The sequence below is a fragment of the Myripristis murdjan genome, chromosome 1, assembly GCF_902150065.1.
Source record: "Myripristis murdjan chromosome 1, fMyrMur1.1, whole genome shotgun sequence".
NCBI lineage: Eukaryota > Metazoa > Chordata > Actinopteri > Holocentriformes > Holocentridae > Myripristis > Myripristis murdjan.
Window position 1 is genome coordinate 2009389 of NC_043980.1, and position 26458 is coordinate 2035846.

Consider the following 26458-nt stretch of genomic DNA (forward strand, 5'->3'; position numbering starts at 1 on the left):
GAGCGGGGGGCCTGTGGCTGCCCGCGGCCGCTCACATGGCCCGGCCGGCTGAACGCTGACCTGAATGAGGCCGCTGTGGCTCCCGAGGAGCTGTCAGATCGCTCGGCCTGCTGGGTAATCACATGGGAGGGCTGAGGTCTGAGCGGTAAGAGAGACACATAACCACGAGGCTGCCGGAGGCAGAGAGGCTGTCTAATAACTGGAGGGTTGCTGGTTCGATTCCCGGCTCCTCCCAGTGGCGTGTTGACTTGTCACTGAGATGCGTTTAAATAAATCGTTGAAATTAATTGCCAGCAAACAATTAAATGCTATAAAAAAAAAATCACCAGCATCAAGTTTCTTCTATACTATCTGTTAACCAGATAAAACCAACAGATTAATCAGAGATTAATTCTAATCCGAGATTTAAACTGGAATTAAATCATTAAACCGAGCTGGTGATGCTTCCTCTAAAGCAGGGCCCCTCAGCCTCAGAGGGCTCAGGGGCCCCTCAGCCTCAGACGGCTCAGGGGCCACAAGCTAAACATGTCTGACCTGTTTTGGACGTTTAAACAATAATTCTGTCACAGGCGACATGACGAGTGTAAAAATGAATGAAACACAGAAACCAGCTCCATTTCCATCCAAGGCCAAAGCTCACTGAATCAAAGATCGTCCTGCACTGATTCATGATGACATGATTTTGCGTTCTGGTGGACAGTAGGCTACAGCAGCTTCAGATGAACCATGTAAAAAGGCAAATACATTCTTTAATTTATGGATTAGCTGAACTAGCCTAATGCTTCTTCATAAATTATGTTACATGAATGAACGCTGTATTTTTTTTCTCATTTCATCTGATTTCACCTGTTACCTGTTGTGTGTGTGACTTCACATGGGATTTTATAATAAATGTATGACTATACTGCATTGTCTTTGCAAGAGCAGTGCATACCTCATGATGTCAGTCATCTAGATTTCTAAATACACACACCTCCTGTCCGTGTAGTAAATCATTTGCTTCAGTTTACAGCAGTATTGGTCTTTGATTGCAGAAAAAAAGAAAAAAAAATCTCACCTATAGTGGAAAGCAAAAACATTATATATCTGTGCCAGTTTTTAAACACAGCTGGTTTTCCCAAAGCCCAATCTCCATGATTGGGCTTTTTTAGTGAGATCAGGTAGGCCTGCAGGCTGCTGTCCCAGAGAGAGAGGGTCGGGGTGAGTAGCCCTGAAGTGCCCATGAAATCAGAGTCCATTTCATGGGGCCTTTAAAAAAAAAAAAGAAAAAAGAAAGACACCACGTGCTGCTGGAGCCTCGTCAGTTAACTTGAGGTTCTTCTGTTTTCCTTGACAAAAAGCTGTATTGTTTCCAAGCTTGTTTCAACATAATTTAATGTGAAAACATGATTTTATCTGGTTTAACGGTCCCATTACATTAACCATCACAGCCTCTGAGGTGAAGTGTGTTCCACCCAGTCTCTCTCTCATGTACACACACACACACACACACACACACACACACACACAGAGGTATAGGCTAAAGTAACTTTCAGATGTTTTTTAAAAAAATTTTTAATGAAACCAGTGAGTTTCTGTCGGGTTCGGGCGTCTGGCTGCTACACATGCTTCAGTCTCGTGTCGTGAACGTGAAGTGATTTATTAGGGCCCGAGCACTGGAACAGTGCGAAGCCCTATTGTTATTGCTTCGTTTCTTTTTTCTTTTTCTTCGTTATTATTATTACGTCTAAATAACCCTTAATTTGACCCCCTAAACATGCTCAAAAACTCACCAAATTTGGCACACAGGCCAGGTCTGGTGAAAAATTTGATAAAATGGACAAACGGACCCCCTAAGTGCAGAAATGGGCTCGGTAGCGCCACCTAGGCACACAAAGGCAGCCGCTGCGGCCCACAGGAATGTGATAGAAAGACCAAACCGCTGCCGAAATGTAGGTCTCATCAAGCCCTATAATTCACGCGCTGACACCCCCCCTCTAAAACCAACAGGAAGTCCGCAATTTGCGTTGGAACATCACGTTCTCGCCCAAAATTCCGCTTTGAACAAAATCTATCTCCTCCCAGGCCGTAAATGTCAGTGGCTTGAAAATTTAACAGATGACAAGAGGATACAGTGCTGAACAAAAGTTCTGAAGGATTTCGTCATTACTCGATTCGTTTGGATTTTATAAGCCCTCAAAGTCGGAGTGGCCAAAACCAAAACCTCATTTTTTCCCATGGAGTTTGGTGTACAGAGGCTGACACTTGGCACTAATTAGACCCCTGGAGTCTAAAGTAAAAGTCTGACGGATTTGAAAACTATGCCGATGGAAAAAGGACAAAAATTCCTACAAAAATATGTAGTTTTGATGTGGATTGGACCAAGTTTGTGGGAGCTGTGAAGAGTTTTCAAACATTTTGGACTCTGGTGTGCTCTGCTCTGCACTCTGCCTGGACATGTGACTCACTCTAGCTGCCTCAGGAATGCGCAATACACACCCATTGTAAGAGCTCAGAGGGAGCAGAAAACACTCTCAAACTAAAACTGTCATAACTCAAAAACGGTAAAAGATAGCAAAATCATGTAAATGGGAGATTTATAGATCAGAGTCTCGTGACTCGTTTAAGCTTTTAATCAAGTCTGTAACTCAAACGGTGACCGAGCTGTGACATCTCAAACAGGGGTGGTTTTTATGGATTTCTCCTTTGGATTGAATGAGAATTTCTGTCTGCCTGCATTTTAGTGTGATCATGCCTCAGCTGCCACTACTCATGTCACACACACACACACGCGCGCGCGCACGCGCACGCACGCACGCGCACCCTCACACGTGCATGCGCGGGCGCCGACGCGCGTGCACACGCACGTTTTTTTTCCACAGCTTTAAAAGGCTCCTGCGTCTGTGTCCGCCCCACCCACTTCTTCTCACAGACTCTCGAGGTAAGACCTGTTTTCATCTCTGTTAGCTTAACCTTAGCCTATTGTGTGAACTCTGTGCTAATATGAGGCTGTGGTTGATGATAATGCAGGTAAAACACGAAATTTAAATGTTATATTTCAGAGAGTGATTATGTACTTTGCATTGTGCTGTTTGCTGGCTTATGGTGAGTTTTGATGGAGGGGCAGCCTAGCTTCACATGTAAAGCTAACCTGTATTTGATAATCTCAACTCCTAAGATACAAGTGGTTGACTTGAAACATTTGTTATGAAGCATTACCGTCGACGTGAGATGAATTTTAAAGTTTATTGATGCCATTTGGTAGATTAGATTAGCGCGCTAAGCTAGCGCTAGCTAGCGCTAAGCTAGCCGTTCCTCCGGTAGGCCCGAGGCCTGTTGTTATCGTCTTTATGCTGTTTGCTGGTTTTTGATGGAGGAGCAGCCTAGCCTTACATGCAAAGCTAACCTGTGTTTGATAATCTCAACTCCTAAGATACAAGTGGTTGACTTGAAACGTTTATTATGAAGCGTTACCGTCAACGTGAGATGAATTTTAAAGTTTATTGATGGCATTTGGTAGATTAGATTAGCGCGCTAAGCTAGCGCTAGCTAGCTGTTCCTCCGGTAGGCCCGAGGCCTGTTGTTATCGTCTTTATGCTGTTTGCTGGTTTTTGATGGAGGAGCAGCCTAGCCTTACATGCAAAGCTAACCTGTGTTTGATAATCTCAACTCCTAAGATACAAGTGGTTGACTTGAAACGTTTATTATGAAGCGTTACCGTCAACGTGAGATGAATTTTAAAGTTTATTGATGGCATTTGGTTGATTAGATTAGCGCGCTAAGCTAACGCTAGCTAGCGGGCTAGCTAGCTATAGTCACAGCTTTGCTAGTGTGTGGTTCAGCCAGATTTTCAGATGGAAACTTTCTCTTGCTGTGTGAAAAAGGAAAATTATTGGACTTCATGATGAAAACGTGTGTGTGTGTGTGTGTGTGTGTGTGTGTGTTTGTAGTTTTATATCAGGTTTTATTTGCATGGAACTAAGCTTATGATGTATGTATTTGAGTGTGTGTGGCTTCTGTGTGTATTCAAAGAGCAGGTGTTGTTGTGTTACAGGCAAAGCTGTGCTAGTGTTTGGTTTGAGAGGAAAACTTATTCTTGGTGTGTGAAAAAGGAAAATTATTGGACTTGATGACAAGTAGTTGGAGGTGTGTGTGCTTTTTTGGTAGTTTGATATCAGGTTTTATTTGCATGGAACTGAGTTTGTGATATGTACTTGAGCTGAATGTGTGTGGCTTTGTGACAGAGCTATATCTACTCTTTATACGCCACTCATAGCTTTGCTAATGTGTGGTTCAACCAGATTTTCAGATGAAAACTTTCTCTTGCTGTGTGGAAAAAGGAAAATTATTGGACTTGATGATGAAAACTTTTTTTTTTTTCCCCGTGCGGACGTGTGTGTTGTTTCCTGTGTGCAGGAACCATAATTTGAGCTGTATTTAGTTGGGTGTCTCTGTGTCCACCAGTATGGCTAAGCTGTGAGATGTTGTCAGCCACTTTCTGTGTAATGAGGAAGCAAATAATGTAATAAGGATGCCAGTTTGCTGGTTAATCACAGTTTTGAGAGGAAAAGGTTTTCTTTGTTAAGATGTATCTCTGTTTTGAGCAGCACAGTTGTGGTGGCCATTTCCTTTCTGTCATTTGAGCACAATAATATGGATGCTAGTTTGTCTTAACCGTGTTGTAGAGAGAAAGACTTTAAAATTAAAGCCTAAAATGTGCTACAGTTAAGTGTATTCAGAACGTTTTGTGTAAAGTTCTGTTCACTTAAATGTTTTCTATTAGACAAGTAATATTGTTTAAATCAAACAATGTGTCATTTAATTTACAGATTCATATCTGTTGGCTGTGAGATCTGGTGTTCTCCTGCTTTGGCTGCCGTCGAGACCGAGTGACCTGCATTTGCCCTGCAAGCTACCTGCACCTACATCTGCGATCCCTTGATCCAGAACAACTTACCCACAGACACATTTATTCCATTTTAAAAAAACACACACAGAACTAATTGTTAATCAACACACATATTTTTACTCCTTCAACACACAGACAGACACACTCACACACACACACACACACACAACTGATTTCCCACTGCCAAGGTAAGTTGAAACATTTGTGTATTTGAAGGCTGACCTTGTCTGGGAAAGCATTGTTTGTGAGTATGATTGGGACAGATTCACATGGATTTTTAAAGTTTCTTTGAACTTTGAAGAAAATAAAATTTTTTGTTTTTCATTTTTAGATGCCCCGTGCCAAGTCCCACCGGCGGGCCCAGGCCCTGAAGCGGAGGATGGCGCAGCCGCAGCCGTGGACCCCCCAGCCGCCTGTCCCCGAGTTCGTTGCTCGTATGTATCAGTTTGTTTATTTTTTAAATGTTTAACTGATGCAGTTTGAATGTAATGAAAAGATGTATGAATTTTGTGTCATCATCCTTAACTTTGTTGTCAACCACACAGGGCGCGGTACCGGTTACCGCCATCGTGTGCGGAGATGGCCAACTTCGGAGCTGACCCAGCGGAGCTTCAAGTTGGTCACTCCAGCTCAGCAGCCGGACCAGAAGGTATTAGTCTTCCCTTTTCAGAAACACAGTGCTGGTTGTAAGAAATCACGGTTCATGTCTGTGTTCTAAAGCCGTGTCTCTGTCGTTGCAGATGGTGTTCGTCGTGGGAGCCTCCCACCTGCGGCCCATGGTGGATGGGATCGTCGCCATGCCAGAGGGACCTGTCTCCTTTGCTTTTCTCTCTGTTCCAGGTGCGCATGCAGCAGAGCTGAGGACGGAGGTGTCCCACGCCGCTCTCCCGTGGATCCCGGACGTGGTCTGTGTGATGGCCCCCAGCAACAACCTCACGGCCAGCAGGAACATCGGAGAGGCGTCGCTGGACTTCGGTGCTCTCCTGGCTACAGTCTGCAGCCGCTGGGCGAAGGTGTGTTTAATTTGCAGTTGCTGCTGGCAGTATTTGTTTTGTCCTGTGCTGTCACAGCTAGAAGCTGTGTAAGCGTGTGTTTTCTCGTGCTTATTTTAGAAACCTAAATGTGATTCTAAATGTTTTTTATGTGTGTGTAGGTGTTTGTGCTGGATTTCCCTCCACGCCTGAACATCGAGCCTGGCCTGCAGGAGCTGTTTCGCCAGGAGTTCCGCCGTGTCTCAGCACGCATGGGTACATCTTAGTTTTGATCATCTGCCCGATTATAACTGACGTATCGTGAAATTAACCTCATATGTTTTACATGAGTGTAATTAATACCGGAATGTATGATGTTTCTCACTTTTGCGGCAGGTCTCCCGTACGTGTCTGTGGCAGAGCACCTCCCCTTGGACCGTTTGGAGCTGTGGAGCCGTGACAGTGTAAGTACAGCATACTTTGTTGTTGTGACATGACACGTAGAGGATTTGAAGGTTGCCATTTTCAATACACAACTTGACTGCAATGTGTTTGATGTGCGTTTGACTGTTTTCCAGGTGCACCTCAGTGACAGCGATGGAACGCCGATCCTGGTCCAGGTCCTGTGGGACGCCGCGGTCCGTCAGCTGGCTCCTCCTTCCCCTCCTCCTCCTCCTTCGGTGCCCCCCCGGACCTCGCCTCGTGCCAGGGTCTCCCCCGTGCTGGTTGTGACAGGACACAGCCCCGCGCCCCGTCACCGCGACCCACTGGAGTGGACCGTAGTCGGACAGGAGGGCAAGGTAATGTGTTTCTTTGAGTCATTTGTACATGTGTGCATTTTTTTCTGGTTATGTATTCATTTTTGTGGTTTTAGAAAAAAAGGTGACTAATTCTTTTTGTTGTTGTGGTTTTTAAGGTTCGAGCATCTCCGGTGCAAGAGTCTGTCCTCCCGTCCAACCCCGTGTGGTTCAGCGGCGACATGTTGGAGGCCATGGAGATGGTTTGTCCTTCTTCAGACGACGACGACACTGCCATTCCACCAGCTGGCCAGGTAAACTGCCTGAAAATTATATGTACATGATAGTAAGAAGTAAACCGGAATCCATATTAGATCTGACTTTGTGTGAGTGTGTGTGAATGGTTGATGTGAGTTTTTCCGAGTGCGTGCTCTGTCTTTTATTGAGCCAGGTCATCATGGTGTTGGTGGTTGTGTGGCTCAGGTCCCAGGCTGCTCCAGTACATGTGGCTCCCCTCGGCATCCTGATTCCTCATCTGCCAACTGTTTTTACATTTTTTCTTTCATGTTATACATATAGATCTTTTTGTTGTTTTTGTTTTCTGTGCTTACAACATCCATTGCATGTCTGTCCGTCCTGGATAAAATTGAATTGAAGACGGCATTTAACAAGGTTTACTTTCCTTCTTTTAGACTTCCCGTGTGAGGTGTTCGCCAAGAGGTGTTGCCACAAGGCGCAGAGGAGGAAAGCGGCAGGTTGGTATCATATTTAGTGTGTGATGTTGATTTTTTTTTTCATATATTTTGATACCACGTGAGACGTCAGAACCCAAATGAATGATTGCATTATTGAAATGAGTCTTGTCACCCCCTTCCAATTTTAGGTGCTGGCAACACCTTCACCTGCCCGTGTGACCGTGTCCGCCTCCGGTCCCAGACCAGCGGTGCAGCAGGTTTGTCTTTGTTTAAATATATTATGTGAGTTATCATTATGAGAGGTAGCAGGAAAATTGTTCTCCTGTTTTCATATTCAGTAAAACCTTGTTTTTGATTTTTTGTGGCAGACGGAGGCGACAGCCCAGGAGTCGCCCAGCGTGGTGCCAGGGGTGGTCGTCGGTCGGGAGGAGGTCGCCGCAGCGTTCCCCGCCGTCCCGGAGGTGCCGCAGAAGAATTTTGATAACACGTGCAGTACCCAAATGAATGAGTGCATTATTTAAATGAAGCTTTTGTCATCCCCCTTTTTTAGGTGCCGGCAAGACCTTCACCTGCCCGTGTGACTGTGTCCGCCTCCGGGCCCAGACCAGCAGTGCAGCAGGTTTGTCTTTGTTTAAATATAATATGTGAGTTATCATTTTGAGAGGTAGCAGGGAAATGGTTCTCCTGTTTTCTTATGTAGTAAAACCTTGTTATTGATTTTTGTGTCAGGTGGAGGCGACAGCCCAGGAGTCTGCCAGCGCGATGCCGGGGGTGGTCGTCAGTCGGGAGGAGGTCGCCGCAGTGGGCCCTGCTGTCCCAGAGGAGCGACAGAAGATCAGCAAAGCTAAGGCTGTTTTTGTTCCTTCTGTTTGTGTTCGTGATGTTCAGTTTGAGTCTAACGCTAATGCTGTGGCAGCAGAGGCTAGCAGAGATAGTAGCAGGATTAGGCTAGCAAAAGTTGTGCGTGGATCGTTTCATCAGGGTGATGCGCGTTTTGTGTATGGAGGAGTCCAGTGTATGGCTATAGCTTTGGTCAGCTTAGCCAAACACACGGTGAGCAGCGCGTTCTCGTGGGACAGGCTGGATCTGGATCGCGCGTTGGTTGAAGGTGATGAGTTGTACACCAGTTTGCGTGACCTTAACATCTTTAGCCATGTGTCTAATCTGCTGTCTGTGCCAGATTTGCCACAGCAGTTGGAATTAGACGGACAGGTATTTAGGTTCAGTTTTGGTGACACAGTGTTAGGCGAAATAGGCGTAGCTGAAGGTGAACACATCAACTTCGGTGTGTTCATCAGCTTGCGTAATGGACTGGAGAGGATCTTCAGTCAGCACACCACATGTCTTTTGACAATGTGTGGAAACACCACTGCCATCGTGCGTGAGGATGGACGGTTCGCTGTGGTCGACAGTCACTCACGCAGTAGCACTGGCTTGTTACACCATAATGGTACAAGCGTGGTTCTGCATTTTGCGTGTCTTGATGACCTGCACCACTACATCTGTCGTTTGGCTGACATTCTCCGTTCAAGGGAGAAGCTCTTTGAGCTGTGTGGTGTTACGGTCAGCGGGGGTGCAAGTCCAGCGCGGTCTGGTGTGTCTGTGGAGGGTCTCATCACTGAGATGAGTGCTGCTCCAGCACCAGAGTCTAGTGTGCTCACTGAGGCTGGAAGAAAAAGTGTGGTTTCTGCAGGCAGTTGTGAGTCTGAGTGTGGTGTCAGCATTGCTGCAAGTCCGGCACTGTCTGGCATTTCTGTGTTGTCTTTCTCCAGCGAGGTGAGCAGCGGTTCAGCGGCAGAACCAACGGTGGCTGATGGCAGAAAGCGTGTCATTTCTTCCGGCACTTGTATGTCGAAGAAATTCAAGAGCTTTGATGCTACTGAGGTCAATCTGGATGTGGAGTTTGTTAGCGAGGTGAGAAAGGAGGAGTTGGTTTTCCGTCCCCTTAGCGTAGATGTCTGTCGAGTGTTGTGTAGTAAGTTAAATGTTGACTGTGTGAAAGTTGGTAATCCTGTGTCCACAGAGGTGGGGTTGTTGGGTGTTCCTTGCAGCAAAGATAGGATAGTGGCTGATGGTAACTGCTTCTTCAGAGCCATCTCTCAGGCTGTGAGTGGTTCTCAGAAGCACCATCGCAGGATTAGGTTAGCTGTGTGTAAAGAGTTGCAGAGGAACACAGATAGATATCAGAGTCTCTTGAGGAGTGAGTACTCCTCTGTGTTAGAGTACATTCAGCAGTCCAGGATGACACGTGTCGGCAGTTGGGCCACAGAGGTGGAAATCCAGGCGACAGCTGATTGGTTAGGCGTTAGTGTGTTTACGTTCCATGACGGACGTTGGTTGAGGTATAGCTGTAGTAGTCAGCCTTTCTCGGTAGAGTGTCTATACTTAGAGAATGTCAGGGGACAGCATTTTGAGAATGTGGTTTGTGTGCGTAAGCCTGGACTGCAAAGTTGCTACGGGTACTGTAAGGTTAGGGAAGTGTCAGGTTACAGCATTAGGTCTAGAATGATGGATGTTGTCAATAGTGACAACACAGCAGTTGGGTGTAGTAGTGTAGTAGGTTGTCTTGTAGGTGTAGAGGATTGTGCCGAGGTACTGTCAGGTAGAATGTCTGTGAAGTCTAAGTACTTAAGGCGGAAGCAGAGGATGCAGGAAAAGTTTAATTTGTCACTTAGGGAGAAACATCAGTTAAGGATTAGGAAGACATATCAAGAAAATGTGGTGTTCAGGGAAAAGGCAAAGTTGTGGAGTGTAGGGAATTATAGTAAGAATTTACCCCACAGAGAGAGGGTTAAAAAGCTGAGTGTTACTAAATACAGAGAAAGCATTGAACACAGGAAGACAGTTAAGGCTAAGAGTTTTGACAAATATAGGGACAGTGTCGAGTATAGGGAGAGAGTAAAGGCCAAGAGTTTGGGTAACTATAGGGACAGCATTGAGCACAGGGAGAGAGTAAAGGCCAGGAGTTTGGGCAAATATAGGGATAGCATTGAGCACAGGGAGAGAGTAAAGGCCAAGAGTTTGGGCAAATATAGGGACAGTGTTGAGCACAGGGAGGGAGTAAAGGCTAAGAGTTTGGGCAAATATAGGGACAGCGTTGAGCACAGGGAGAAAGTTATAGAAAGGAGTAAGAGTAGGAGTAAGAGTAAGTATCATGGTAGTGTAGAGCATAAGCAGAAAGTTATTTCTGTTGTGAGGTTAAGCAGGAAGCAGAAGGTGGAGAAGGCAGCAGATTTTGCTTTTGTTATGGATCGGTTTTTGGCAAAGGTCAGAGATGGACCAGATTTTGTGTGCTGTGTTTGTCATAGGTTGTTGTTTAGATTTCAGGTGGTGAGTTGTGCAAGGGAAGTTTATAGGCGAAGTTCAGCAACAGCTGCTATTGCAGATAAGTGTATAGGCGAGCATTATTTGCATAGATGTAATGAGGAGTGTGTTGTGCCATGTTCCTTGGTGTCATCGCGTGGTCAGCTTTGGATTTGTTTCACGTGTCATGGTAAGCTTAGTGCAGGTGAGATGCCAGCTGAATGCTGGGTTAATAACTTGGCACTGGATCCCATTCCATCTGAACTGGGATGTTTGAATAGTTTAGAGCAGCATTTGATAGCTTTGCATATTCCGTTTATGAAAATGTTGGCACTGCCTAAAGGGGGGCAGAAGGGAGTACATGGACCGGTGACATGTGTTCCAGCCAACATTGTTCAGACGACTAATGTGTTGCCGCGTTCGAGTATGGAAGGGTCTCTGCTTCAGGTTAAGCTGAAGCGGAAACTCACGTATAAAGGGTATTACGAGTACCAGTTTGTTGATACGTTGCGTGTAAGACAGGCGCTAGAATATTTGAAGAGGACAAATGTGCATTATAGGGATATAGACTTTAATGAGGAGTGGATTAATGAGTTTGTTAGGCAGGAAGATAGGGAGAAGGAAGAGGCCGAGTCAGGCAGTGAGGATGAGGCAGTTGAGGTTAGGTCAGGTCAGGACAGAGGTCAGGGTGAAATTGGTGATGTACAGGAATCAGCAGACATAGGACAGGATGAACTGTTACATGACAGACAACAGCACTGCATGTTTCAGGACACTTGTCTTATGCCTGTTGATATTGGTCAGGAAGCTTTAGATCAGTATTTTAAGGATATTTTGAACATTGCGCCTGCAGAAGGGAATAGTCCGGTAAGAATGCTTTCTGACCACACGAATGAGGCAAAGTGTTTCCCTCTGTTGTTCCCTGCGGGTGACAAGACCTTCCATGACGGACGGTCTCATCACTTGACGTTGTCGCGTTATCTTAATAACCGGATTATGCATGCCGACGGTCGTTTTGCGCGGAACGTCGAGTACATATTTTTTGCACAGTACATGTCAGAGTTGGACAGGGTTGTGTCCAGTGTTTCCGTCGCTTTGCGTAAGGGCAAAGGAGGTCAGAGGCCTCAACGCATTACTGAGGACATGTTAACGGATGCGGACGCCTTGAAGCAGTTGTTGGCGTGTGATGACGGGTTTAGGTTTCTTAAACCCATTAGAGGAACTCCGGCCTTTTGGCAGTCTGTCCAGAAGGACGTGATGGCTTGCGTGCGTCAATTGGGTATTCCGACGTGGTTTTGTTCGTTTTCGTCTGCGGATATGCGCTGGCAGAATCTCCTGACCAGCATCCTGAAACAGGAAGGCAGATCGCAGACGGTAGAGGATTTGGAGTGGGCTGACAGGTGCGAGTTGCTGCGTCGTAATCCGGTCACCGCGGCGAGGATGTTTGACTACAGGTGGCATTGTTTTCTGAAAGAGGTTCTCATGTCTCCCTGTCAACCAATCGGCAAAATAATTGATTACTTTTATAGGGTAGAATATCAGCAAAGAGGCTCACCACATGTACACTGTTTGTTTTGGATCGAGGGTGCTCCCCAAATTGATAGAAACACAGATGAGGAGGTGGTAAAATTTATTGACCGTTACGTTACATGTGAGCTACCCTCAGATGATGACACACTATTGGACACGGTGTCATCTGTTCAAACGCATTCCAAACGACATTCAAAGTCGTGTAGAAAACACAAAACAATATGTCGTTTCAATTTCCCAAAACCTGTTTCTGCGCGGACATTCATTTGTAGAATGTTAGAATGCAAGTGTGATAAGAAAAAGACAGCGGAGACCGAACCTGGTTCAGAAAACAGGCCAGTCTGTAAGTGTTTTGAGGATAGGGATAAGATGCCAGAAAACGTTGCGCAGGCTATTCTAACAGCTGTTAAGAGAGCTGTAGAAAGTGATGTGCCTCCTGCTAGTGTAGAGGACTTGTTTTGTGCTTTAGGAATGAATCAGGAGATCTTTGAGCTGGCTTATAGGCGTTTAGAGAAGAGGCATAAGGTTGTGTATAGGAGAGGGGTGAACGAGGTTTGGGTTAATCAGTATAGTAAGCAGTTGTTGAAGTGCTGGAACGCTAACATGGACATTAGCTTTGTCACCGACGCCTACGCAGTAGTAATATACATACTATCGTATATTACGAAAGCAGAGAGAGAAATTGGCCTATTATTGACTAATGCCCAAAAAGAAGCCAAAACACAAGGGAATCTCTCTGCTAAAGAAGCCCTACGGAAGCTGGGCAGTGTATATTTACACAACAGAGATGTTTGTGCGCAGGAGGCGGTGTATAGGCTAACGAACATGCACCTGAAGGAGTGTTCCAGGAAGGTCGTGTTTGTGCCGACAGGTAGCAGGATAGTTAGGATGAGTTTGCCCCTCAGTGTTTTGAGGCAGAAGGCAGCCTCCCGTGATCTTGGGGAGGATGAGATGTGGATGACAGGCATAGTGGATAGATATAAGAATAGGCCTAACAGCGATGTGTTTGCAAACATGTGTATGGCCACCTTTGCATCTGAGTATCGTGTTCTCACCAAAAATGAAAAGTCTAAGGACAGAATTCAATTGAACAATGATTTAGGATTTATTCTGAGGAGAACACGCACTCAGTTTGCAGTGGTGCGGTACATGCGTTTCAGTTTGGATAGACAGGAAGAGGCACATTTTCAGAGCCTGCTGCAGTTGTTTCTTCCTTATAGAACTGACTCAGACCTCAAACCTGAAGGCTTTGAGCTGTTTGAGCAGTTCTATAACGATGGCCAGGTGACGTTTAGCGACGGGTCTGTGCATTTGGTTCGCAATGTTGTCGGCGAGAATAGGGCCAGGTTTGAGGTCAATTGTCCTCATCTTGAGTTAGCTCAGGAGATAGCTGCGCAGAACAACGGGGTAGATGAAGATGTTTGGGGTGAGCTGTGTCCTGAACAGGAAGCGGAACGCCTTGAAGGTTTAGAGGAGAGGAGGCAGCAGCGGGAAGGTGAGATAGCTGAGGAACAGTTAGTTGAAGCGATGGAGAATGTTCCAGATTTGATTGTTGGTGGCAGACAGGTAGCACAGGTAGAGAGAAACAGGTCCATTTTGTCTAGAAGTGACGGTTTGGCGCTCATTAGGTCTCTGAATGAGACACAGCTGGCTGTTTTTTATAAGGTGAGACAGTGGTGTTTGCAGAAGGTGATGGGTAAAAACCCAGAGCCTCTGCGTGTATTTGTGACAGGTGGCGCAGGAACGGGGAAAAGTCATTTGATTAGGGCTATTGAGTATGAGGCAGGGAGGCTGCTGTCAACACTTTGTGAACAACCAGACGATATCTGTGTTTTGCTAACTGCTCCTACTGGCATAGCTGCATACAATTTAAATGCAGCAACAATTCATCACACATTGAGTATTGGCAAACAGGCTAGTTTACCTTACACCCCTCTGGGTGAAGATAAACTAAACTCTTTGCGAGCTAAATTGAGTCACCTCCAAATTTTAATCATAGATGAAATCAGTATGGTTGATCACAACGTGTTGGTTTATGTGCATGGTAGGTTGAGGCAGGTGAAGCAGACAGGCGACTTTTCCCCGTTCGGTAATGTTAGTGTGATAGCTGTCGGGGACTTCTATCAGTTGCCTCCTGTTAAAGGGAAGCCTCTGTATAGTAGTCCTGTTGGTGTGGACCTGTGGTGCAATTTCAGCATCGTGGAGCTGAAAAAGATAGTTAGGCAGAAGGATAGTGTTTTTGCTGAGTTGCTTAATAGGTTAAGAGTGCGTTCCAGGGCCACCCCAATGTTAGATAGCGATGTTGAAATGCTGAAGATGCGTGAGACCGGCGAGGTGAGCTCAGCCTTGCATATCTTTGCGACGAATAGGCAAGTAAGTGAGCACAACCTAAATTATCTGTTTGACTGTTGTCCTGATTATGTCACCATTGAAGCGCAAGACTTCGTGAATAACAGGACAACAGGGAATTTGGAACGGATGCCCAGGCATCACGGTGTTGCGGCGGACACTTCTTTACCAGAGACTCTGTGTTTAGCGAGGAACGCGCGAGTGATGTTATGTAAGAACGTGGATGTTGCGGACGGCCTGGTCAATGGAGCATGTGGCACGGTTACTCAGTTAGTTTTTGGAGAGGATTCCACGTTTCCTCTCACCGTGTATGTCAGATTTGATGATGAGAATATTGGTTCAGATAGGAGGAAAAAATGTGCACGTGCAGCAGTAGAATGCCTGCAGTCTACTGCCATTGATCCCGAGACGGAAAGAGCCACTAAACGTGGCGGTGTGCGTCGTCAGTTTCCTCTGAGGTTAGCGTGGGCTTGCACTGTTCACAAAGTGCAAGGACTCACTGTAGATGAGGCGGTAGTGTCTTTGAAGAGGGTGTTTGCACCGGGGCAGGCATATGTAGCGCTGAGTCGTGTTAGGGCCTTGTCTGGACTGATCATCAGGGATTTTACAGAGAAGGTAATTTACTGCAAGGACGCCATAAAGGAGGCCTTGGATAGTATGCCTCCATTTTTGATTGAGCAGCCAAAGCCTTCATTAAATGCACACAGTTTCTCTGTGTATTTAATGAACGTTCAAAATTTAAGTCGCCACCTGGTAGATTTGGTGTCTTGCACGCAGCATTTACAGCTTAACTGTATTGCTGTGACAGAAACGTGGCTCACTGCACAGTCCTCATTAGACGGTGTCCAAATTGAAGGTTACACTTTCCACAGTCGTCCTCGAGGCTTGTGTTACAGTAGCAGTAACCCCAAATTGTTAGAGCTAAAGGACCTAGAACATGGTGGAGTTGGTTTGTATAGCGTAGACAATTTGGACTGTAACATTCTGCAGGTACCCGATTTGAATCTGGAGTGTTTGGTGTGCCTGTGCAACAAATTTAACATATTGTTGGCAGTAATATATCGTCCACCATGTTATCCAAATTCTTTATTCAAACAAAATCTGGGGAGGTTACTTGATTGGTTACATCCAATCAGTAACACAATTGTAATAATGGGGGATTTCAATGACAACATCTTAAAAACATCATCAATTTCCAAATTTATGGGTGAAAAAGGTTTTAGTCAGCATGTAACACAAGAGACTACAGAGAAGGGGACACTAATTGATCATGTTTATGTGAAAACAACACAGTATAATGTGAACTGTGCAGTGATGCCCACGTATTTAGTGATCACGAAGGTGTTTTGTGTAGTTTTAGTGTTAACGATGATCAGGGGTTAGTCGTTGACTTCGAGGAGGTAGAGGGCCTCTTCGAGTCAGACGTAGATTTTGATGAGGATTAGGTTGTGTTTGGCAAAGGAGGCAAACAATGAATTCACACTACCGGTGTAAATTCTTTGTTTGATGAGTCAAACGGAGCTACATTGCAGTGTCCCGGTGCAAATGTTAGTGTTGTTTGTGTGTTGGTGTAGTGCAGGTTTATCTGTAGCTTTTTAAGAGGAAACTGACTTGTGGTGTGTTGTGTTGTTCATGGTGTGTACATTAGCTACCACTATGAATGTTGTCTTTGTGTAGAGCCTGTCCCACTTAAATTGTATAGATTGTGTTAATTATTTTTATAGATATTTATAGTATTTATATCATATTTATTGGGATTTTAGATTGTTATTTATTGTATTTATGAATAGTATTTATACTGTGTATTTATTATTGCAATTTTAGATTATGAATAATGTGGAAGTGTCATGTATTTATTATATGGAATTGATTATGTTGAGATTTTAGATTAGGCAAATCATGTGTTCCAGGTGGAAGTTGTAGTTATGGAGAATCATGTGTAGGGACGTAATTCATGTAATCGTGTGTCACAGGTGTTAGTAATTATGAATGTGTTAGTCTCTGTTTGCCACGTGTTAGCTGTTTGACTATGTTCAAAAATTAAATGTATATCTGTTCAAAGTTGTATATAGTTCTGCATGTTTGAGTTCATGTCGCCTTCATGTGTACTGTCTGTATACAAGAGGTTCACTTTCAATATTTAAGTGCTCCTCTGGTGTGCATGAACTCAGAGCAAATCTGTTGTGGCACAAAAAGGCACAGACTCCTCATTCTGTATGCCTGAGCTGCCAAAACAGGACAGTTAAATTAAAATAAATACATAAATAAATGTATGTATGTATGTGTATGTATAAATAAATAAATAAATAAATAGTAAATAAATAAAAACAAGACAAAGAAACATTTGCCTTAGAATTTGTCTTTGTTTACTCTGAGGGGAACTTCCTGGTGGAAGATGCTCCTGTGGTGCAGCGTCCCCAGCCTCCGTACCCCCAAGTGATGGTGATGTGGCCTTGTACCAAGTGGGATTGTGAGACACAGACAGCACATGTGGTGTTTTTATGATTACATTTATTTTCAGTAACTGACATATTCTCTGGACATAGATACATCTACATGTTGATGAAATTGTTTTGAAAAATAAATTATATATTGTTAAGCACAAAATGTTGTCTGTGATATGTCTGTAATGAAGGTGGTTTCTATATGGTATGAAAAACAACCGTTGGTAGTAATTCGGTAGTAAGTAGTAATAGTAGTCCTGCTTTACTGTGTTACACAATATTTTATAACCACGTGAAGCGCTGTATGTATAAATTTTAATTGATAAACACAGTATATTAATGACATGGATGAAGACATGACTTGTAAACATGAGGAAATTATACAACATTGACTTTATTAAGAAGTAAGAGGTGACAAACAGAAACTTCTAATCTATGACTGTAATATTCCCTCAGTAACATGTTACCCTTCCTGATGTTGATAGCTTTCTGTAATTACCTTCTGAATCTTTCATTTTATTATTATTTTTTAAATTGAGTAAAAAGTTTATCCACTTGGAGTTCGTCAGTAGATCAGTGGTGCTCAAATGGGGGTGCGCGTACCCCTAGGGGTACGTTAGAGCACTGCAGGGGGTACATGAGGATTTTTTTCATTGTTCATTTAAAAAATATCAGTTATGCATAATTCCTAAAATAATGAGCCTATGCGATACTAGGTTCAGTGAGAAATGTAAATGTAAGTTCAATAAAGCACATTTTATATTTAATTTTCCCTCCGGGTTTAAAGCTTAAACAAGCAAATTCACTGATTTCTTAAAAAAAAAAAAGAAAGAAAAGACATAAAGACAGGGAGCCAATTAGTAATAAATAACCCAAACGTGCAAGAAATAAGTAAATAATTACAGGAAAATTACAAAAGAAAAATCCACAATATTCAGTAAAACACTACTGGAAAATTTGAAAAAAAAAAAAAAAGTTACAAGAAGGCTTTTTTAAAATTTATTGTAATAGGCAGTATGTAATTATTATTAAAATGTAACTATAAGAAAATTCCCACAAAGTTAGCCAAAAATATGAACAATTGCTAAAATTTCCAATTAAAATGAGCGAGGACGTTTGTTCACTTACTCTGTTCGGGGGAAGCTTGGCTGAGGCTATATTTCAGAGGGGGACCATTATTTTAAAAAAAATTGACTAGAGAAGCTCTGTGTAAATGAAACCCGATGAAGGTATATCAAACAACCTGTGAGTGCAGGCAGATTATTAGGAGTGAATGCAACCTGAGAGCAGCTTAATGGAGGGCCTGATGAAGCCGCCCTAAAAGCTCTGAATTCAGTCACTGGAGGTTTTATTTATCAGGTTTCTCTGCATGAATCCAAAGTGCAGTCTGCCCCCCCCCACCTCTGGACTCCGCTGGACTGCATGTCTCTTAATAATTAATTCGCTGCTGTCAGTTTTCACACCGTTTGTCGGCTTCTGTACGCTCGACCAGAAACCCAGAAGCAGGCAGGTTTTTGGCAGCCCCTGTTTTGGGTCTTTAAGGCTCCTCGGTTCCCCTCCAGCAGAGCGGGTTAAATGTTATAAATGTCTATAAAAGTCTGAGAGCAGCCTGCGGGTCAGCCGAGTGCCCCGCTGCCTTACATGGAGCCGCCAGCCCGGGACCATCCATGGAAAATCACCTAATGATGCCTCTCGTGTGTTCACTGCACACACACACACACACACACACACACACCCTCCTGGCTGAGCTGCTGTGAAGTTTGATGACTGGAGGAGGCCAGCGTCTCTGTTGAAGATCAGATCAGGTGTATTGATCCTGAGGCCTCTGGAGAGCTGGGCTGCTGTCACGGCTGTTTTGGCCGTTTATTCGTCCGAAAATCACTCAAACTGTGACGTTTAAACGAATGAAAACAGGAAAGAGTTTCAGTAACTGTACAATGTCCAGTAGAGATGGATGTGGAGAGGCTATGAGGCAGATGTTCAGGGTTTTCTGTCCAGAACGTTCCTCTGATCTCCTCCCAAAGCGAGCCTTTGAAATCTTTAGTTCCCTGCAGAAATCTCTAGTTCCCTGCAGGATTTGATGAATAGTTTCAAAACCTTCAAAATGACTGGGACGGAGCCTAACACACGGGACATTTGTGTGTATGAAGCTCTTGTCAGTAGAAATGAAGTGTTTCTCCGCCGTCTCGTGTCAAACCCGGTGGAGCTGAGCAGCTGAAAGTCCCTCGGCCTTTTCTCTGAGCTCTGAAAGCAGCTCTGTGTGATTTTCACCAGCCATGTTAACACACAAACACAGGCCCTCTCTGTTTAACATATTAATGCTCTGACCAAGACAGCTCATATGATTTTAGTGCAAAACACTGCTGCTCTGTGCATTACACAGTCACTAAGACAGACTTTTACCAAAAAGATTAACATGGTTTTCACTGTCCACGGCTGCACTTTGAACCAGAGACACACACACACACACACCATCAAAACACCCAGTCACACCCGGTGTCACGCAACCTGACGGGAACTTTGGATGTGACAGCCGTCAGAAGCCGAGGAGGCTCCGTCTAGAGCGAGGCTACCCGTCCTGAGCCTGTTGGGACCCGCTGGACCCGTCAGGAATTCACTGTTCGGGTCGAGTCGGGTTGCATCAGCGTTATTTTAGCGGAAAAAGATGCATCTACTGTCTGTTCTGGGCAGCTTCCTGTACAGTGCTGGAGTTGACGTGATGACACTGAAGGCAACACGTAGGCTGTTTCAGGCGGTAGATGTAGCCTAGTGATGAGGACGCCCCAAATCTTTGGCTTGGGTCGGGTTCAGACACTAAAACAACAAAGCCTGTCGGGTTCTGTCCCGGGGCGGGTTTGGACAAAAACATGCGTCCCGATCTGCACTCTCGCTCCTCCTCACAACGCAGAGTCTACGGGGGGAGATTAATGCCCTGGGTTTCAGAGGACGCCACTTTTCACTCTGTCTTCATGATAACTGTTTGCTGCCAACTAATGGAAATCCAGATAAACAGTAACTTCAGCCGCTTGCTCTGTCCTCAGGTGGCTGTGGGTTCGAGTCCATATCGTCCAAGATGAGGCCAGAGGAGAGGGAGGAGGAACTTCTGGAGGAGGAGGCGGAGCAGGATGTGGATGTGGGCGTGGCCAGGCCGGTGCAGATCGTGGTGGCGGATGAGGAGGAGCACTCGTTCTCGCTGCAGGAGGAGGCTCTGGAGCGGCTGCTGCTGCGGGACGAGCTGCAGGACCTCAACGTGGTGGTCGTCTCTGTGGCCGGGGCGTTCCGCAAGGGCAAGTCCTTCCTGCTGGACTTCATGCTGCGCTACATGTACAGCCAGGTAAGCCACCTGTACGGCCAGGTAAACCACCTGTACGGCCAGGTAAACCACATGTACGGCCAGCCAGGTAAACCACATGTACGGCCAGCCAGGTAAACCACATGTACGGCCAGCCAGGTAAACCACCTGTACGGCCAGGTAAACCACCTGTACGGCCAGGTAAACCACATGTACGGCCAGCCAGGTAAACCACATGTACGGCCAGCCAGGTAAACCACATGCCAGTTAAACCACATGTACAGCCAGGTAAACCACATGCCAGGTAAACCACCTGTACGGCCAGCCAGGTAAACCACCTGTACGGCCAGCCAGGTAAACCACCTGTACGGCCAGCCAGGTAAACCACATGTACGGCCAGGTAAACCACATGTACGGCCAGGTAAACCACATGCCAGGTAAACCACCTGTACAGCCAGCCAGGTAAACCACATGCCAGGTAAACCACATGTACAGCCAGCCAGCTAAACCACATGTCAGGCCAGGTGATCCACATGTACGGCCAGGTAAACCACATGCCAAGTAAACTACATATACGGCCAGCCAGGTAAACCACATGTACAGCCAGCCAGGTAAACCACATGTACAGCCAGCCAGGTAAACCACATGTACGGCCAGGTAAACCACATGCCAGGTAAACCACACGTACGGCCAGGTAAACCACATGTACGGCCAGGTAAACCACATGTACGGCCAGGTAAACCACATGCCAGGTAAACCACATGTACGGCCAGGTAAACCACATGCGAGGTAAACCACCTGTACGGCCAGGTAAACCACCTGTACGGCCAGGTAAACCACCTGTACGGCCAGGTAAACCACCTGTACGGCCAGGTAAACCACATGCCAGGTAAACCACATGTACAGTCAGGTAAACCACATGTACGGCCAGGTAAACCACATGCCAGGTAAACCACATATACGGCCAGGTAAACCACATGTACGGCCAGGTAAACCACATGCCAGGTAAACCACCTGTACGGCCAGGTAAACCACATATACGGCCAGGTAAACCACATGTACGGCCAGGTAAACCACATGTACAGCCAGGTAAACCACATGTACAGCCAGGTAAACCACATGTATGGCCAGGTAAACCACATGCCAGGTAAACCACCTGTACGGCCAGGTAAACCACATGCCAGGTAAGCCACATGTACGGCCAGGTAAACCACATGTACAGCCAGGTAAACCACATGTACAGCCAGGTAAACCACATGCCAGGTAAACCACCTGTACGGCCAGGTAAACCACCTGTACGGCCAGGTAAACCACATGTATGGCCAGTAAACCACATGCCAGGTAAACCACATGTAGGGCCAGCCAGGTAAACCACATGTACGGCCAGTAAACCACATGTACGGCCAGTAAACCACATGCCAGGTAAACCACATGTAGGGCCAGCCAGGTAAACCACATGTATGGCCAGGTAAACCACATGTAGGGCCAGCCAGGTAAACCACATGTATGGCCAGGTAAACCACATGTACGGCCAGGTAAACCACATGTATGGCCAGGTAAACCACATGTACAGCCAACCAGGTAAACCACATGTACAGCCAGGTAAACACATGTATGGCCAGGTAAACCACATGCCAGGTAAACCACCTGTACGGCCAGGTAAACCACATGCCAGGTAAACCACATGCCAGGTAAACCACATGTACGGCCAGGTGAAGGTTGTGTAACATAAAAACCAGAGTGCTGTCAGAGCAGGGTGATACCAGGTGATCCCAGGTGATCCCAGGTCTGTAATACAGGGCAGATCTGAGGCTGATGGGTGTGACCCAGGTGTGTCTGGTCAGGATTTACCTTCCTGCTGAGTTTGACCCCCCCGGCTGGTGTTAACCTGCAGGGAGCGCCGGGCAGCATTCTGCCTCTGCCTGTTTTTCATCAGGGCTCTGTAATCCAAAAGAGGATTTGAGGCGGCACAAAGCCGGCACTGTGCCGCTCCCCGCCGCTTACTCCTGTCATAAAGGCGTCTTTGTGCCCCCCCACCCCCCCTCAGGTCGAGTCGGGGTCGCCGTCCACACCGCTCCCACAATGCTCTGCACAGAACGCAGACGTGTGGAACGCGGAACTCGGTTGTTTTGCAGCTGCTGAAAACTTTAAGAACTGAGTCAGAAAAAGTGTCAGGAGTCACTTTTACACCCCTACAGGCTGTGGGACGTCCTGTCTGCTCCACACCGTGTGGTCACAGCCTCGAGTTAATACAGGAACGCAAATATGAGACATGTCATGACAAACAGAACGGTAGACGGTTAATTATTTAACAACCTGAGACCATGAAGGTCAGGTCAGCTCGGGGGGGGGTTCAAAAGTCTGATGCTTTATTGGTTACATATTTATACACACCTCCTTGTCCAGTATGAGGCCACTGTCACACATAACCATGTACAGGGAGGGAAAAAAAACTGTTAAACAAATGACTTTATTGTACCATTTATTGTTAATAGGGGCAGTATAATGACCACAGAGCTTGAATCGGAGTAGAGGGAACTTTCCTATTCAAATAAAAATTTTATACACATATTCTTCCCAATTTCCTCTCAGGGTCATAAAGTATCTCTGCTTCTGATTCGATCACAGATTTTTTGCAGATTTTTTGCAGAACAATAAAGTGAGAGGATGAAACAGTCATGTGTTGTGTCACAGTGACAGCTGATCAGCAGTGTGGTAGTTAATGTTTCAGCTCTGTGTGTGTGTGTGTGTGTGTGTGTGTGTGTGTGTGTGTGTGTGTCCTGCAGACATCGGGCAGCTGGATGGGGGGGCAGGACGAGCCCCTGACCGGCTTCTCGTGGCGGGGCGGCTGCGAGCGCGAGACCACCGGCATCCTGGCCTGGAGCGACGTGTTCGTGGTGGAGAAACCAGACGGCTGCAAGGTGCGCTCACACACATCACACACACATCACACACATCACACACACGTGTCGGTGAAGAAGTTTAGTTTTCATAGTGTCGGTCAGAATAACCAGAATAAAAACTTTTTTAATATCCTGTGTACTAAGCAGACTAACAGCCCGGGGCGTCGCTGTGTTTCCTCAGGTTGCAGTTCTGCTCATCGACACACAGGGGGCGTTCGACAGCCAGTCCACCATCAAAGACTGCGCCACGCTGTTCGCCCTGAGCACCATGACCAGCTCCGTCCAGGTCAGCTTCCTCCTCACCTCCTCTTCACCACACCCGGCCCGGGAGTTGCTAGTTTGAAGCCCAGAGTCAGTTAGGAAGTGTAGGGATGGTCTACCTTTCTTTTTTTTTTTTTTTTTAGGGCCACAAACACTCAAAAGTTCATGCTTTCAATGTTCCAGTTACTTTCACTGGTCTAATATGCAGTGGAGTACTACAAACTGCTCCTCCAGTAGAAGTACTATTTCTCTGCTGGTATCTGACTGCAGTAAAAGTACTGTTCCTCTGCTGGTATGTGACTGCAGTAGAAGTAGAAGTACTGTTCCTCTGCTGGTATGTGACTGCAGTAGAAGTAGAAGTACTGTTCCTCTGCTGGTATGTGACTGCAGTAGAAGTAGAAGTACTGCAGTAAAAATGTCCTGCAGTAAAAGTCCAAAGTGTCTCATGTCAAATGTCCTGGCAGTAAAAGTGACTGAGCTCCTTTTTCCAAACAGTAACTGTGTTAGCTGGGATCTTTTCCAGAGAACACGCTGCACACTGCATGCTTTTAAAGGGGCATTACACTAAAACTGAAGTGAGGACCCTGTAGACTCAACTGACACATGTGGAAGGAGCACATCATGTGATGGTTGAGTCCGCATGGTTCTCAGTTGAGTCTAAATGCTGCAGTTTTTTATGGTGTAGCTTTTATTGTGAAATTTGAAAGAATGATGAAAAGTCGATGCAACAAAGCAGAAGCAGGTTCCTCTTTTCATCTTTGCTGACTGGGCTTTTATTGTGAAAGGTCCCACAGTGTGTCACTGATCATCTGTTCTCTGTAATGGATCTGATTTAAAAAGCAGTGAAGGACAAACTCAAGGACGAATGGACTGAAGGAAAAGTCAAATTGGTGACTTTAAAGAATACTCAAAAGTACAAGTACATAACAAAACCTGCTTGATTGCAGTAACAGGAGGAACAAGTATTTGGTCACTTCCACCTCTGTTAACATGTTGCTCAGAGGTTTTTAATTTTTGTGAACAACAGTGGGGAAAAAGGCAAGATCATTAATTTTTCTACTTATTTTAATTCTAATTAAACATGTCAGTGCTAAGATATGATGAATATGTTTGATATATTATGAGGCATTTTTGGATATCCTAGGTATATTATTTTACAGTGACCTCCAACATGAAGTATTTAAGGGAGTAAACACTTGAACACTTGGTTAAAGGTCCAGTGAAACACCCTTTGCCTGTTACAATACAAAACGTAATTAATGAGTAGGTATAATAGAAATAATAATATCAAATTTAAACAAACATCCATCTTCACCATACATTTCATTACAACTCGACAAAGATCTTCTATTTCCCTAGACCTTCGCTAAAAGAGTGTATGGGAAGTAATTGACCTTACTCAAGCGTACAGATAGACAACAAAAGCAGAAAGTGTAAACAGAAAGAAATATAAAAAAAAAAAAAAAAAAAAAAAAAAACAACAGCAATAACAACAAAAACAACAACAATGAGTAAACAGCAGACACCAGTGAAAGCTACCACCATCCTCATGTCTTCCTAAATCCTGGTACAAGTGATACAGAACAAACAACAAATGAAAATCCACAAGGGAAGAGAAAAAAAAACAAACAAGAAAAACAAGAAAAAGAAAATTAAAAATTAAAAAATAACAAGATGAAAAGCAAATGATGGCTACAAATAAAGTATTAAAAAAAAAATAAAGGTCCAGTGAGCTGATGAGCAGTTTGATACGAGTCCTTGTTGTGTTTCAGGTTTACAACCTGTCTCAGAACGTCCAGGAAGACGACCTGCAGCACCTCCAGGTCTGTACACACACACACACACACACACACACACACAGCACATCCAGCATCACACAGTTTGGTTGTCAGACGGCAGGAAACGGACCTGCTGATTTAATCGGAGGAAATGTTTCCTGACACACACACACACACACACACACACACACACACACACCGCTGCTGGTCAGTTTCTCACCAACACTTTTTCCATGACAGCTGAAAACTAAACTAAGCAGAGAAACTGCTTGTATCCGCATATCTCACAAGTCATGGCTCTACATTTAGCCAGAGAAGTGCAGTGTGATTCTTTTTTTATTCGGTATATGCAGCCGGTCGGTTGTGCCTTGTGCAGAATTCAAGAATGCGTGACTTTTCCGTGCAGCCGCGCCCCTTAACGAATGCGATGCTGCACTGAATTCACGACGCCACCGGCCCTCTGAGCGGAGGAACTGCTTGTCTGCTCCGTCTTGTGACAACTACAGAAATTATTTTGCACCATACAGCACGGAGACAAACAGCCACTGAGGCTAAAAGGTTTATGTTTACCAAGCTAGCAACAGCTAGCAACGCTCTCTGCACGATAACTTACGTCTGCTGAGCTCGGCATCACGATATCTGGATTAAAAAGCTACACATCAGATATTTACTGTGGATGTGCTGTTTTGTTCATTGTTTTAAACGTGTATGAATCATAATACAGGCATTGTGTACACGTTGCTATGGCAGCAAACACACACTGCAGCGTGTGACGGTCCGCTGCCGATGCAGAGTTTCAGTTTACAAACGTATTCGCTGTTCTGCCGTTAATGCAGCAAACATCCACAAGGGGGCGATGTGTTGTCTGGCCATTACAGGCTGCACTGACGTGAATGATGTCTGATAGAGCAGTGTGTGTGTGTGTGTGTGTGTGTGTGTGTGTGTGTGTGTGTGTGTGTGTGTGTGTGTGTGTGTGTGTAAGAGAGGCTGAAGTGTTGAACATGTCCATTGTTGGGCTGGCAGAGGGGAACGAGCCCAGGCGGCTTCATGTTTATAATCCCTCGGAGGGAAATTCCCCGCAGGATTACAGCATTTCTCAAAGCTCATGTTCATGCTGAAGTGCTGACAGTGTGAAGGAAACCATATAAAGCAGCTAACCACTGAACCAAGCCACCAGCCTGCTGCTGCCTTCACTGACCCTCATGATGCCTTCACTGACCCTCATGATGCCTTCACTGACCCTGCTGCTGCCTTCACCGACCCTCATGATGCCTTCACCGACCCTCATGATGCCTTCACTGACCCTG

General features: G+C 45.4%; 2 protein-coding genes across 4 annotated transcripts in view; both read left to right on the forward strand.

Moving 5' to 3' along the window:
• LOC115357589 (atlastin-2) overlaps positions 1-26458 on the forward strand; it is a 41667-nt gene that overhangs the window by 4238 nt on the left and 10971 nt on the right. For 2 of the 3 annotated variants that reach the window (XM_030049175.1, XM_030049338.1), the window contains exons 2-5: positions 19959-20251; positions 22996-23130; positions 23294-23398; positions 25146-25196. In XM_030049175.1, the coding sequence (XP_029905035.1) occupies positions 19959-20251; positions 22996-23130; positions 23294-23398; positions 25146-25196 (584 nt within the window). The remainder of the gene's footprint in view (positions 1-19958; positions 20252-22995; positions 23131-23293; positions 23399-25145; positions 25197-26458) is intronic. The other variant, XM_030049255.1, reaches the window with a different exon arrangement.
• On the forward strand, positions 7850-10428 carry LOC115357061 (uncharacterized). Its single transcript, XM_030048446.1, has 2 exons — positions 7850-10310; positions 10364-10428. Exons 1-2 carry the CDS (start codon positions 8054-8056, stop codon positions 10378-10380), a joined length of 2274 nt encoding a protein of 757 aa, XP_029904306.1. The 5' UTR covers positions 7850-8053; the 3' UTR covers positions 10381-10428.

Excerpts from the sequence above, each read along its gene's own strand:
- LOC115357061 (XM_030048446.1), top strand. The coding sequence starts at position 8,054 with ATGCCGGGGGTGGTCGTCAGTCGGGAGGAGGTCGCCGCAGTGGGCCCT.